Raw genomic sequence first — 15,309 nt, 5'->3', positions numbered from 1 at the left:
TTAGTCTCTGAGGTCAAGACAGGGACAAATTATGGAGTGGTATAGTCACATGCAAAAGAAGTAGACATTCCAGAAGTTCTTGACATATTGGCACAGAGGACAGTTTCTGATAGTAAGGAAGACAATAAAACCTTGGACCCAGCAGCCCACTCTGTCAAGTACACAGTCTGAGCAGCAGTGAGACAGTGGACTGGGACTGCAGTTCACAGGAGTGAGTGTGGTACAGCTGGTGATGACCTAGTGCTGGGGTGACAGCATAGTTTACTGTTGTCCTCAGACTCCACAGCAGCACCTGGTAATAGTGCTCAATAAATACTTTGTGGTTGGATGGGCGCCTCTGTGGTTCATAGTCTTGGTCTTGTCTAGTCGGTAGGGATGGAGACTGTTGATGGCAGTCTTTATGAGACACTCCTAGATAAGGTAGTGCAGAATGGTAGAAGGAGGGTGCTTTGTTCTCTGCAGTGAAGGGCCAAATAAGTTATGTAAAGTTTGAATTTTAGTATTAGGAAAATCTTTTTTTAAACTTCTTATTTGAAAGTCACAAGAAGTTGCAAAAAAAAACCAGTATGAAACAGATTTTTAAAAATTATTTATTTTATTTATATGAGTACACTATATCTATCTTCAGATGCACCATAAGAGGGCATTGGATCCCATTTCAGATGGTTGTGAGCCACCATGTGGTTGCTGGGAATTGAACTCAGGTCTTCTGGAAGAGCAGTCAGTGCTCTTAACCGCTGAGCCATCTTTCTAGCCCGAAACAGATTTTAATAGTAGGCAGAATTGGCCCACAGTTGGGAGGAGGGTGGCAGTGTTTGCAAGCATTGAGTTAACAGTTGCATGCACATCTGTCTGAAGTCTTCTCTGCCATTTCTCCTAGAGGCCATTGCTCTGCCTGTTGCAGGCCTTCAACAACAAGGGGGCTGAGTGTTCCGATCTTGGCCTCCTGCCTGGCCTCTCGTCCTGCATTTTCTTGCATGTAAAACAAAAGAGCTGTACGTTTTTCTTCTCCTTCTGCTATAAGGAAGTAGACTGTGAGTGTACAATGGGAGCGGCCTTGGTGCTCAGTCTCTTTGGTAGCTAGCTGTCATTTTGGTCAGCCTTGCCTTGTAGAAATGGACATCCAGTGTTCCTTGGTACTCAATCTCTTTTAAGAATCCAAAATCTTTTTCTTCTTAAAAAACACTCTGATTTTGAAAATGTTGCCACGGGGTTTTTTGTTTTGTTTTGTTTTTTTCTTTTTAAATTAGCATTGTATGAAATTAAGCACAGAGTCACTGTGTTGTTTATCCTGAAGTCCACGCTGCGGCTCAGGCAAAAGACTGCCAGGCATTGCATTAGTTTGTAAAAGGCTTGATTTCCATTGTATGTAACGACCTTTTTGGTCTCTTGGTGAGGTTGATTTGAGGTATGTTCTGAGAGGGCCATTTTCAACATGATACCTGAAGTTCAAACCTTTTTATTTTATTTTTTAAGACGGTAAACATTGGACTGAAGAGATGGCACAGAGGTTAAGAGCACTGACTGCTCTTCCTGAGTTCAATTCCCAGCAACCACATGGTGGCTCACAGCCATGTGTAATGGGATCCGATGCCCTCTGGTGTGTTTGAGGACAGCGACAGTGTACTCTATGCATAAACAAATCTCAAAAACCCAAAGCAAACAATAGTAAGCATCTTAGGCCTGCACTTCCTGTGAGCCAGCAGCAGCAGCTGTGTTCCAGAGACACTGCTAAGGGTAAAGTGATATTGTGGATCAGTTTGCAACCTCTGGCAGATGTGTAACTCAGACCTCTTCTACGTGAAGATACTTGCTAAGGAGATTTGGAAATTATGTAATAATTACTTCTTTTAAAATAACACATCAAGAAATGCTTTAGTGTTAGAAGTGTATGGCTTTAGTCGTATATAGCCCAGGGATTCTGAGTAATACGTGCCACATTAAAAGCTAAGATCTGGGTAGAGCGTATTCCTTCACACTGTCTTGTTTCTATGTTCTCTCCCATCAGTCAGTGTTACTCTTCGTTTGTAAACACTTATTCAATATATTTTATGTCTGTGAATTCCAGCTCTGAACTGTCATGTGGGTGCTGGGAACTGAACTTAGGACCTCTGCAAGCGTAGGCAGCACTCTTACATCTCCTCAGCCGTAGTCAGTGCTGCTCTTGACTAAGTGTTTTCTAGTTCTGCCTGTTACTGGACATTACATAAATGAAAACTTAGAGTGACATGACTCCTATTTTTATTTGAAATACTGGTATAACATGTTCTATGAATGTACTTGAAACAGTTCAAGAGACTGTTTGCTGAAACATGATTTCATCCTCTGGCTTTTATGCAAACTTCTGTAGACTTCAGCTGTGAAGTTGAAGTGTTCTGTTCCTCACAAAATTAAATACACCACGGGGAGTTTCCTAACCAGATAGATCAAACAAAAGCTATATAGCTTATTAACTTACCTAAGTCTACTTGTTAGGTTTAAATTACTGGTAGAAGCTTCAAGGATGGCTCATTTCTGCCAAATAGAGAGGAAACACTTTAGCCTAGTTTTTGGGAAAACTTTTACACAAATTATGATTTTTAAAGACTGTTAAAAATGGAGTGATTAGAATAACACAGTGTAGATTTGCATAGAGAACGTGTGTAACCTTTAGGAGATTAACTTTGAATGGCTTTCACTTACAACCATGGTTTAGGGGGATGAGGAAGAAAATACCTAGTGTATGTACATGTGTGCGGCCGATGGGCATGACAAAGGCCCATAGAATCCTCCCAGCTTCTTAGTCAGAAGTCAGTACATGATTTGCAAGAACCACCACCAAGGGCTCTTGTGGGGCGTTTACAGTGTGGCCAGACACAGCAGAGCCTCACACAGAGTGGTGGGAAAATGATCAGAACTCAACAGCAGGGCAGTTGAGTATGAAAGAGAAGTTCTTTATCATAAAGCAGATACCTGGTTAGCGGAAGAACTGTGAGGAGCAAAGTCAATTACATGCGTCCCTCCGCACTGAAAGATAACCCCTCCCCACCCGAGCCTTTGGGAGCTCAGTGTGGGCCACATTTGGATCTGGGAAGGACTCTTAAACTGTCTCCACATCACGTTTCAGCGATGTTGAATCTAGTCGACCATAGCTCCTTCCACAGTAGTTGATATTTATGTTATCAGTTTTACTAGGAAGCTAACTGATTGTGTTTTCACGGTCTCATTGGGTCTGAGAATTACTTGATCTGAGCACAGCAGCAAACATGTAATCCCACTTCTGAATGTGTGTGAGTGCCAGACAGCCTGTCTAAAATTATACACAAAAAACAAAAATAAAAAAGCTGTTTGAATATTTAGAGTTTAAAAGTTCTAAATAGCCAGGCAGTGGTGGTGCACGCCTTTAATCCCAGCACTTGGGAGGCAGAGGCAGGCAGATTTCTGAGTTCAAGGCCAGCCTGGCCTACAGGGTGAGTTCCAGGACATCCAGGATATACAGAGAAACCCTGTTTTGAAAAACCAAAACAAACAAACAAACAAAGTTCTAAATAATGGATTTTTATGTATCTGAGGCCATTTTTAATGCTATCTCCCTGAATTTCCTCATGAGTTCTTCAGTTACTGTTTGTATAACTGCAGCCCTGTAGTTCTTTCCACCGGGTCATGAATCTCTTGTTTAAAGACGCCCTCTGTGTCATTTTGAGGGGAGAAAAGGAGTTGAACACTAAAAGTATCAGGCAATATGCTACATGTTCTTTTATAGCCCATATTATTATTCTAGGCCTAAATTTCATTATTGTTCTTACTGTGATGAGAATTACGAGGTTTTAATTTTTGTAAACTTAAGATTGAAAACACCTTAAAATAATTTGTGCTAAAAATTGGTATGGTTTAGGATCAGTGAAGTTAAGCACTGCTGTTCCCTGTTGTTTTAATAGCTAACTAGTCAATAATATTACAAAGATTTCAGTAAGGCATTTAACAGACATTCCTTGTAATCAGAGAAATTTGGAAATGGATTAAACAATCCGTAGGATTCTTTTCTGATTGCAGATTTTTATCTTCAAGAGAAATCTACAGTGGCTTTCTGCAAGTTTCTACTTTGGCCTGGCCTGTTTGTAAGGATACAAAGAATTTGCATAAAGACTTGAAAGCCTTTTTTTTCCCCCCCAAAGACTAGTGATGAGTGAGAAAGCTAAGAAAAAAAGTCCTGGCCAGCTAAGAATTTTAAAAGGTCAAACTGAGAGAGGCATTGTCACCTTGAATGGTTTTCTTGGTCATTTAGGGCTCACTTCTCTCTGGCAGCCTGGTTGAGGAGAGCCAGTTATTATCTATGCTCTAAATACTCTATTTGTGAAAGTGTGTATGTTCATGTATTCAAACGTGGATGAAAATTATATTATTTCTGGGATTCTTTTCTCCTTGTAGTTACTTTTGTTTTAAAAAGTTTCAAACAAAAATATGTCTTATATACAGAGGTAAAATTTCCCTGGCTGGAGGGGCAGAGATCACCTTCCTGTGTGTCCCGGGACTTTCTTCTTAGCTTCTTTAACTTTGGAGAGAGGGAAAGCTTTTCTGAGAGAACCACATCTTTGAACGTGTTTCTCTCCACCCAAACTCAGAATGGCTATATAGAATACACAGCCCTATAGAATACTTATTTTTTAAATTGATCAACGATGTTGTGACGAGCAGAACCCATGAATGGACACTGAGTGTCCTACCTGTACTTCTACCTGTACTTCTGAGTGGCATTGCTGAAAGTGCCACATTTCTGAGTACTGCAGAGAAAGGTAGGTAGAGATAGTCCAGCCATGTCATAATGAACTTTTATTTTGTGTTCCTAGGGACTGAAGAGGTTAATGACAATTTGCCAGAAGCACTTTCCTACAGATCCGTCAAAATGTGTGGAGTATAATGCACTATGAGATCTGCACACAGTGTGTGTGTCAGGAAGCCTCCGCTCGCTCGATCCCTCGCAGCATGAGGACTCCGGCCTTACCACAGCTACGAGGGAAGAGCTCCACCGTGGGGTCTTCCTGGTGCAGTTCTTGTTGACTTTAAGAACTGTGTTGGCTTTCACATGGAACTGGACTGCAAACTAATTTTTGTGTCTTGATTTCATTTTAATGAGTTGAAAAATTAAGTTGTAAAGATATTATCCGTAGTTTAAGTGTGTAGACAACCACCACTCAGGAAAGGGGGTTGGAAATGACCATTGTCAAGATCCCAGTGTGTCGTTGATACTTAGGAACATTTGAAGGTGGCTTTGAACTTTCTGTAAATTATTGTGATTTGCACATTTTTCTATGTGGTATTTATAGAAAATATTTTTTATATTTCAGCAAAAGTATGGGTCATTGAATGCTCCTTTAGAGTTTTCTGTGGTCTTGGACCTTCTGCCATCTTGTAATAGAGTGTGTGGAATGTTGCTGTTAAGTGTTATTTGTCTTGTGTTTCAGACTTGCTTTTCTTTCTAAGCAGAGTATGGTTGTCATCTTTCTGGACAGATGAATTGATAGGAGATAGAAGGTCGAAAGATGGCTGTTATACCAGCCTAAGTTCAGAACACCAGCATATCAAGGACAGGGTGAGGAAGTGGCCGTGGATCCAGCTGAGAGTGGCAGCCTCGGGACTGGATGCCGGAGAGTTGTGGCGTTCCTGGCTTCCCTGTGCCTCACTTGGTCCTCACTCGCCTCACAACATGACTTGCTCTAGGGCTTACAGAATGGAGCTTTGGTCACCGTGACCACTCTGTGCTGCAATGCTGAGAGGTCTGGACTAGTTCACTGATGTGTGCAGATGGGTTGGGTGTGGTGTCAGAGAAGGAAGAGGGAGTGGGCCAAACCAGGACTGACAGCTTCTCAAGGACATGCTCGATCTAACTACAGCTTTGGGCATGTGGGTCCATCTCGCTGAGCTTTGGCTTCTTTGTCTGACATTGATGCTAAGAGTCCATACCTCACATCGATATTGTGTAAGATGCTGAGTCTGCTGCCTGGCAGATGATAAGAGATCATTATTATTGCTTATTACAGTGTAGACCCAGGGCCTTTACGGGGCCCTGTGGCTACCCTGGGATAGTATGTACTCATGTAACAACAACAACAACAACTGAGTTAGCAGCAATAGTAAGTGAAGGAGTCATTATTAGGTTTCTCTACCCCCCGCCCCCCATCTTTACTTTCAGTCAGGTCCAAGTTTAGGAGTGCAGAGAACAGGACCTGGGGGCTGCTGTAGGTGGCTCAGATTCACAGTTGCTTATGCTGGCCCCTCCTGAGAAAGCCACTTTGGGCTCCTTAAGGTCCAAGGCATGCATAGATAGGATAGCTTCTGCCAGTTGTTTGCAGGGTGGTGGCTGTCTTGGGTTGAATCAGTGTTCCCTTGCACTCCAGCTGAAGCCTTTTCCTAAGATGAAAGCAGGTGTACCTTGGGACTTACTTGACAAAGAAGAAACTCTCATAAGATGTGCAGCAAATCCCTACTGTGACATGTGGTTTGGTCATAAAAGTCTTCTTTATAAATACTATCAGAAATGCCCAAATCACTCATTCTTCATCCACTGTTAGGCCACACAGCATGGTAAGTCATTTTATGTTGTCTTCTCTTGTTAATATTCCACATAAAGGGGCTGGAGAAATGGCTCAGCGGGTAAGAGCACTGACTCTTCTTCCTGAGGTCCTGAGTTCAATACCCAGCAATCACATGGTGGCTCATAACCATCTGTAATGGAATCTGATGCCCTCTTCTGGTGTGTCTGAAGACAGCTACAATGTACTCATATACATAAAAAAATAAATAAAATCTTTTTTTAAAAATTCCACATAAAGAAGAAACTATATCATATGACATCAGTACTTCCTAAAATTGATCTGTGTGGGCTGGGGTTTTGTTTTGTTATTTGTTTGTTTGTCTGTTTGTTTTTTGAGCTTGCTTTGTCTGCAGGGGAATTCGTATTCTCCAGGACTGGGACTGTGGCCATTCTGAAGCTGGGTGGAGAGAAGCATGTTCACGAATGTGGCTCTCAGTCAAGTTTTTCATAACCGAAATTAAAAAGCTATGTACAAATTAAAGAAGCTACATAGAAACTCCTGGGATATGTAGGAAGATGACCTTTCTTTCATTAAATGGAAATTTTACTTTTGCCTATACTATATATTTTTGTTTCAAGATTGTTTTTAAAACAACAAAGATTTCTTTTAAACAAGTTACAACTCTATTGACTGTGTCCGTTTCTCTCCTCCCCATCCTTCCATCACAAGAACTGGGATTCTCTGTATTCACATTTAGTAAAAAACCCTTTCCTTAGAAATCAATACAGGTGCTGCTTGATTCATTGCGGGATTCATCCTGACATAGAGTACATCTGAATATGTATGTATGCATGTATGCATGTATGTATGTATGTATGTATGTATGTATGTATGGTGAACATAGAGTACATCAGAAATGCATCAAATGCCCCTAATGATTGGCTTGACTTAGGCTGCTTTAAGTGCTAGGAACCCATCCATTAGCCTGTTGCTAGGCAAAGCCGTCCAGCACAGCTGCTTTGTATAGTAGAGCCTTCCAAGTCCATGGACTATTTTGAAAGTGGTGTAGCTGCTTTGGATGAGTGACAGTTATTTTCTCTGAGGATCAAGTTTGATAGCTCACTGTGGAGAGACCACTACCCAGCATCAAGAGAGGGTTGAACTGTGAGTGGCTAGCCCTGGAAGAGACCCCCAAGTTCCTGTTCCAGGGTGCCGTTTCTACTGAGTGCTTACTGATTTCATTTAATAGAAGGTGAGTGGTCGTAAGGAGACTGTCTCATTTTCTAGGAGTGTCACTGTCAAGTGAATGGATCTTTCACTGTTTAATGGCCTATAGCAGGCAGTCTAGAATGGCAGTAATTTCAGTGTTGGAGGGTGGGGATCAGGGAAATACAGCAGTGGCCTAAGATTTGTCTGGATTCTGTATGAGAAGGGAGACAGCCCTGGGAGAACAGAATGAGGCAGGCAGGGGTCACAAATGGAACTTGGCAATCACGCGTAGACCCGCAAGGCCTGGGAAGTAAGCAGACAGGACTTGTAACTGTGGTGTGATTTAACCTAGTCCAGCGCTTTAACTATGCTGGAGTTGGAGCACAGTAAATCATTTAGGAATGCAAACCTTGGTTATTGCTGTTGAAAGGGAATTCTGAAACTGAACAGCCTGAGAAAGGCGAGAAATGTTTTCCCAGTCTTTGGGAGGCTTGGCTTTGGGAGTTGGTGTCTGGTTCCATTCCTGGCACGCAGTCCCCACGAGTGCTGCTCACCACAGAAGGGAGGCCAGAATGAAAGGGAGTCTCGAACTTTACGTTTCTTTTGTCTGAGCATCTTGAGTAGATAACTGAATGGATCGTACCTCCTCCCTGTTGCAGTTTTCTCCCACACAACCCCTGAAAGCATAACTTTATCCTCTAGAAATTTATGGTATGGCATCATATTGGGAGTCTTGAACCGAAAAGCACTTTCTCACGGTTTACTGATGGAAGAGTTTCCAGCTGTCCAGAGAGCTGAGGCCAGCACAAGTCTCTAGAGGGTCCCTTTGGAAAACTGCTGTGGTAACTGGTTTTTATCATAGACTCTGCAGCTGCATTGGCTGAATTTTAACCCCTGGAACTTAAATGGTTAACAATAACATAAAGTCTTTTGAAAGTTTAAAAACAGTTTCTGGTGGTGTAGAGTAACTAGGGAGTGCCCTGTGGCTGGCTAGCAGCAAAGGCTGGACGTGAGCTGACCCTAGCCAAAATTTTGGAGTTGTGCTCATTACAAAAAGAATAAGGTTTATACATTGGCCAAAATAGTTTACTATTAAAACGTTGACTATTTGTGTATTTTTCACATTTTAAACTGGGATACTTTAGCACAGCATATGACTGTATTTTAGCTAGGCCACGTCCTTTGTCTAGTTTCTTCCTTATCCCTAAGCCCTGCTCTGAAATAACTGTTAGCTGCCCACCCCCACCCCCAGTGGCCAAGCTTAATGCATACTTCAAAGGACAGCAAAGGACAGCCGCCACTGGGGAGTTTCCACTTTCTTTTTGGGTGTTATTGGTGACCTCAGCTTCATTCATTGGGCTTCCTTCATGGCAGCTAAGTCAGTCCCACAGGCTTTCAGCTGCAGTTTTACAACCTGTCAAAACCAAGTTGCCTTTGCATTAAGCATGCTTTTCTTTGAAGACTTAGAAACACTATGACCTATGGGTATTGCAGCCTGAGCTTGGCTGAGACTGCCCACTGTGAAAGAGTTCAAGTTGTACATGTGAGTGTCCCTGATGGTTACCGTGAATGGTGAATGCTCTAGACCCTGCATCACATATCCACCCACGCAGAGGACCGAAACAAACACTGCCTGGCCATGTCTGAGGCAGCATGTGTTCCTATTCTGGCTTTTATTTGCTGGGTTTTGTATTGTTTGTTTGTTGTTATTGGTGATGGTGGTGTGTGCACACATTCCAACATGTGAAGATGTCAGACCTCAGGCCTCATCTTCCATCCTGCTTGAGACAATGGGATGCCCGTTGTTTTGCCTCCACATCCTCCAGATTAGCTGGTACACAAGGCTCTGCATCCTCTAGGCTAGCTGGCACACAAGGCTCTGCATCCTCTAGGCTAGCTGGCACACAAGGCTCTGCATCCTCCAGGCTAGCTGACACACAAGGCTCTGCATCCTCCAGGTTACCTGACACACAAGGCTCTGCATCCTCCAGGTTAGCTGGCACACAAGGCTCTGCATTCTCCAGGCTAGCTGGCACACAAGGCTCTGCATCCTCTAGGCTAGCTGACACAAGGCTCTGCATCCTCCAGGTTAGCTGGCACACAAGGCTCTGCATCCTCCAGGTTAGCTGGCACACAAGGCTCTGCATCCTCTAGGCTAGCTGACACACAAGGCTCTGCATCTTCCAGGTTAGCTGACACACAAGGCTCTGCATCCTCCAGGTTAGCTGACACACAAGGCTCTGCATCCTCTAGGCTAGCTGGCACAAGGCTCTGCATCCTCCAGGTTAGCTGACACACAAGGCTCTGCATCCTCTAGGCTAGCTGGCACACAAGGCTCTGCATCCTCTAGGCTAGCTGACACACAAGGCTCTGCATCTTCCAGGTTAGCTGGCACACAAGGCTCTGCATCCTCCAGGTTAGCTGGCACACAAGGCTCTGCATCCTCCAGGCTAGCTGACACACAAGGCTCTGCATCCTCCAGGTTACCTGACACACAAGGCTCTGCATCCTCCAGGTTAGCTGGCACACAAGGCTCTGCATTCTCCAGGCTAGCTGGCACACAAGGCTCTGCATCCTCTAGGCTAGCTGACACAAGGCTCTGCATCCTCCAGGTTAGCTGGCACACAAGGCTCTGCATCCTCCAGGTTAGCTGGCACACAAGGCTCTGCATCCTCTAGGCTAGCTGACACACAAGGCTCTGCATCTTCCAGGTTAGCTGACACACAAGGCTCTGCATCCTCCAGGTTAGCTGACACACAAGGCTGCATCCTCCAGGTTAGCTGACACACAAGGCTCTGCATCCTCCAGATTAGCTGGTACACAAGGCTCTGCATCCTCTAGGCTAGCTGGTACACAAGGCTCTGCATCCTCCAGGTTAGCTGACACACAAGGCTCTCCATCCTCCAGGTTAGCTGGCACACAAGGCTCTGCATCCTCCAGGTTAGCTGACACACAAGGCTCTGCATCCTCTAGGCTAGCTGGTACACAAGGCTCTGGGGCTTCTGTACACTTCCCATCCTCTTGAAGAAAGGCTGTAATTACTGGCATTACTGTATGTCCGTCTTTCACGTGGACTCTCCCACTCAGGCCCTCACGATTGTACGTCAAGTGCTCTCACCTACTGACCCACCTCTGCAGCCTGTATGTTTTCTTTAAAGAATACGCTGGTTGTGACCCTCTCAGTCGACAACCTTTTAATATATCATGAAAACTTCTGATTATAAGGGAATTACTAGCTGGGTTAAGGAAGGAAATGACTTATTGAAAGAAGTCAAAGCATAAGGAGTTGAATCCTCTTTAATATACAGGTGACACTTGGCCCTTATGGTTGGTAAGAAATTTAGCATATTATAAAGTCCTGTGTACTTCCTTAAGTATGTAGCAGGTAAGTTAGGCTTGCTTGATTCTGTGTTTGTGTGTTTTCCCAATTTGGAAATCAGTGTGCTTGACTTTCTTATGTGCCGTGTTCAGTGGAAGTTTAGGTTTCTGGGAGTCACTCTTGTGCATAGCTGTGGTTCGTACGGGTTGTGCCACTTTGCATGAACCTTATTTATGCCTTTCTTGGTGAATATAGATTATTATAGCTAGAGTAAGGTAAGCATACTTTCATCTCTAGGAGTTCCCATGGGGCGTATACTAGTCACACGCCTGCTTTGGGGACTTGAGAGTTTAGTTTGTCTACATCTGCTCATATTTGAAGTGTCTTCTGAAACCTTTGCTTTAGCAGGGTTACATTGTGGACTTAGTTTGTGTTCACCCGATGATAACCCAGTTGAAACACCTCTACTGTACATTTCCTTTTAGGAAGGCTCTAATCAAGACAGACTTCATGCCTGTTGTCTCCTGTTGAGTTTTGTACATTTTCTTGCTTAAATGAATTTTTAAATTCATTTAAAAATTGAATTTATTTAATTTTTATTAAAGAATTATTTATTTTATGTATATGAGTACACTATAGCTGTCCTCAGATACACCAGAAGAGGGCATTGGATCCAATTACAGACAGTTGTGAGCCACCATGTGGTTGCTGAAAATTGAACTCAGGACCTCTGGAAGAGTAGTCAATGCCCTTAACCACTGAGCCATCTCTCCAGCCCCTCTTGCTAGTTTATACTTATGTATACATTCTTATGGACATAGATGTTGTACTATGGCTGAGGCCAATTGTTGTGCTAATTGTTAATGGGAAGGAACAAATCTCATGCCCAGCTTGGATATTGATATAATCTTTTCAGCTATCTTTGAGTAGGGACCCCATTAAAAAATCATTTCATTTGGTAATCTTTTAAAAACATTTATAGACTTATTTTTATGTCCATGAGTATTTTTCCAGCATGTAGTTAAGCTTACTGCACTTGGGCAGTGCTTATGGAAGTCAGAACAGTATCTGATCCCAGGGAAGTAGAGGTACAGATGGTTTGAGTTGCTGCGTGGGTGCTGGGAAGTGAATCTGGGTCCTTTGTAAGAGCACCAAGCGCTCTTAATCACTGACTCATCCCAGCCTGTATGCCAATTTTAATGAAACTTTTTTTCTCTTTCTTTAACGGTGTCATCATAGTGGCATTCCTACAAGCATGGGATTTCAGAGAAGGGAACTGAATTTTTGCACTTTCTGTAAAATCCTAGTGTTTCGTTACGTATTCGTTCATTTGTATTTGTGTGTCTGTGACGTAAGCTCACGTGTGTGGGAGCTTGCACGCCTATGCACATTAGTGAAGGCAGAAGAGCACTTCCTACTCCTGTGAGCAGTCTCTCTCTGATTCTGGGACTCTTGTATGAAGCTTTGAGGTTGCTGCATCCTGACTCCCCTTTTCCTGTCTCATGTAGCTGTGGCCTTAACCTTATTCTCACACTAGTTGAATTTGGAAGCACTCTTAAGCACTGTAAGTGTACCAGCATTCTTCCTTAGCAGACGTGGTGGAAATGGCATTACTCTTTCCGTCTCGGGCTAAATCTTCTACTGTGCCTGCTTTCCTGCCCCTCTCTGGTAAATGATTCAGTTTTTATTTTCTTCCTCTTTCCCACAATGCAGTATAAATCTCACAAGGATGGACATTCATATCTGTTTTGTTTACTGCAGATGTGGGAAGAAAAAGAGCCATCAGGGATAATTACAAGATCTTTGACCTGAGCCCTAGGAAGATGGCACTTCCTCTAAGTTGAGGGTGGCCATTGGAGCATGTTTGGAGGGGGAAATCAAGAGTTAGGTTTTTGACATCTCGCTGTTGAAGAGGCAATAGGAAGTACAGATTGAAAGAAGAGCCCCAGAATGGATGGAAAGTGCTGGTGTCGCCAGCAGAAAGGTGACACAGCAAACCAGGAGAGCAGTGTGTTATGGTTGGAATCGGAAATGTTCTCAGGAGGCTTGTGTGTTTGAACACGTGGTCCCTAGATGGCTATGCTCTGTGGGATCTTTGGGATGTGGGGCCTTTGTGATATAAGTAGTTCACTAGGGAGTGATCTTTGAAGTTTATATGTGCCTCTTGTTCCAGTTTTGCGTTTTGTGTTCTGGTCAGCCAAGAATCAGGGTACGTTTACTTGCAAGGACCTGGTACTACCCTTTGCCTGCTAAACCAGAGTCAAATAAAACCTTCCCTGAGGTGGTTTCTCTCAGGTACTTTATAATAGTGATGAGAAAATACAGGGAGCCAAGAGTAAGAGAGTCCAAACAAACATAGTGGTGTGAAGAAGTTATCTCAGTAGAGTAAGGAACACTGTCTACATTCAGTGCCTGATGGTAAGCTGCATAAAATGACAAAAGGGAGCTGTTGGCATCACAAGGCGTCCATCTTGATGACTCGGCTAGGTGAAGCGGAGGGGAGGAGTGCATGACTGGAGTGAGTTTTAGGGAAAATGGGTACCAGAAAGAGAAGCAAAAGTAACCTACTACTGGCTTATAAGGATAACATCTTATAAAATGTGCTTCTACGAAGAATAAAAAACACCCATGTGCGTGCATGTGCGTGTACACCAATTATTCTAGAATACCAATTATTATCTACACTATTGCCTTGGCTGAATAGAAGTGACTTTGCTGGCAGTGTGACTTAGTGTAAACCAGGCAGTTATATATTATACCTCAGTGGCTGTCATCTCAGAGAGGCCAACTCCTTGCGCAAGGTCTGAGTGAGAGCCCCTGTATGTTAGTGTCCTTGGGAATTGGCTTAAGCTCCTCCCAGTTTAATGCTGCTAGAGTTCCTCACCCTTTAAATCTCTATCCTGTGCTGCTTTTTCTGATTCACAAGCACCTAAGACTGAGCACACGGATTCTGTACCAAGTGTGCAGGGCCTTGACAGAGGCCACTGGCTGCTCACAGCCTTCAAGTGGATCTGTACACTCTGGGGAGAGTTTTGTGTGTCTTTTAACAGTTATTCTGGGAAGTCAGGGACTGAATATTTTTAATATTTTCTACAGGATCAGGGTGTTTACTTTGTGTTCTCCAGGAATCAAGATAAAAATGAGAGTTATTATGTTGACATTATGTGAGAGGCAGAAGTAGGGGTGTGTGTGAGTGTGTGTGTGTGTGTGTGTGTGTGAGTGTGTGTGTGTGTGTGTGAGTGTGTGTGTGTGTGTGTGTGTGTGTGTGTGTGTGTGTGTGTGAGTGTGTGTGTGTGTGTGTGTGTGTGTGTGTGTGAGTGTGTGTGTGTGAGTGTGTGTGTGTGTGAGTGAAGCTAAATTCCAGTTGCTTTCCTTTGACGGATCTTAGAGCACAGGCTCATTTTGGCATCTTTATGTATAACATGTTTACAAGAGGCCTTTTTTGTTTCAAGTATAGATTATTTTGGGACAGTGTGATAGTGCCCTAAGCAGTTTCCCAGACAGTTGCCAGAGTTCAGGAAGTAGGAAACACTGTTCTATCTGCTTACTTTCAGACAGGTCCAGCTTCTTCGTGCATCGTTGCTCTTATTGGCAGGCTCTAGCCCCTTGTCAGGAAGGGCTTTCCATGTAGGGTGTTCCTGGAGGCTAGCCTTTCAGTTTCCTGCTAGGAAAGAGCTGTCTGTCAGGTGACAACAGGCCAGGGATACAATTGCAGTGATCTGCTAATGCATGCCAGTAGCCGTATGCTTAGGAAAGAGCTGTCTGTCAGGTGACAACAGGCCAGGGATACAATTGCAGTGATCTGCTAATGCATGCCAGTAGCCGTATGCTTAGGAAAGAGCTGTCTGTCAGGTGACAACAGGCCAGGGATACAATTGCAGTGATCTGCTAATGCATGCCAGTAGCCGTATGCTGTAATTGGGGGACTTTTGTAACTGTAACTGGCTATTGTCCAGGTGATATGATTTAGAGGGTAGATGATTTATAGCAAAGAACTGGCCTCTCTACCACGGCAACAATACCAGGTGTACTTGGGTGTGTGTGGTGGTGTGCGCCCGCACTTGGGCTGGAGGCAAAAAGATTGTGATTTTAAAGCTGTTGTGCAGAATGAGACTGTTTTAAAGAACAAGCCAAACCCAAAAGGTATGCCATAGGTAGGCTGATGTTTATGGAAAAAAAAAAAGTTCATTATCTTCTTGATATGTAGATTTCTGGAGCGTGGTTACATGTTTATCGTTTAGAAACAAAGTGTCCAAGAGGCAACTGGGG

The 15,309-nt window shown here is 43.5% G+C and overlaps 1 protein-coding gene across 2 annotated transcripts in view; it reads left to right on the top strand.

Annotated features, from left to right (window-relative positions):
* Prpf18 (pre-mRNA processing factor 18) overlaps positions 1 to 7,295 on the top strand; it is a 30,078-nt gene extending 22,783 nt beyond the window's left edge. For both annotated transcript variants that reach the window (NM_026045.4, NM_001356451.1), the window contains one exon: positions 4,827 to 7,295. In NM_026045.4, coding sequence (NP_080321.2) covers positions 4,827 to 4,907 — 81 coding nt within the window. In that variant the 3' untranslated portion in view covers positions 4,908 to 7,295. The remainder of the gene's footprint in view (positions 1 to 4,826) is intronic.
* The last annotated feature ends 8,014 nt before the right edge of the window (positions 7,296 to 15,309 follow it).

Source organism: Mus musculus, chromosome 2 (genome assembly GCF_000001635.26).
Source record: "Mus musculus strain C57BL/6J chromosome 2, GRCm38.p6 C57BL/6J".
In the NCBI taxonomy this organism is placed as follows: Eukaryota; Metazoa; Chordata; class Mammalia; order Rodentia; family Muridae; genus Mus; species Mus musculus.
Note: the sequence above shows the minus strand (reverse complement) of the source record. Positions and strands in the feature narration are given on the sequence as shown.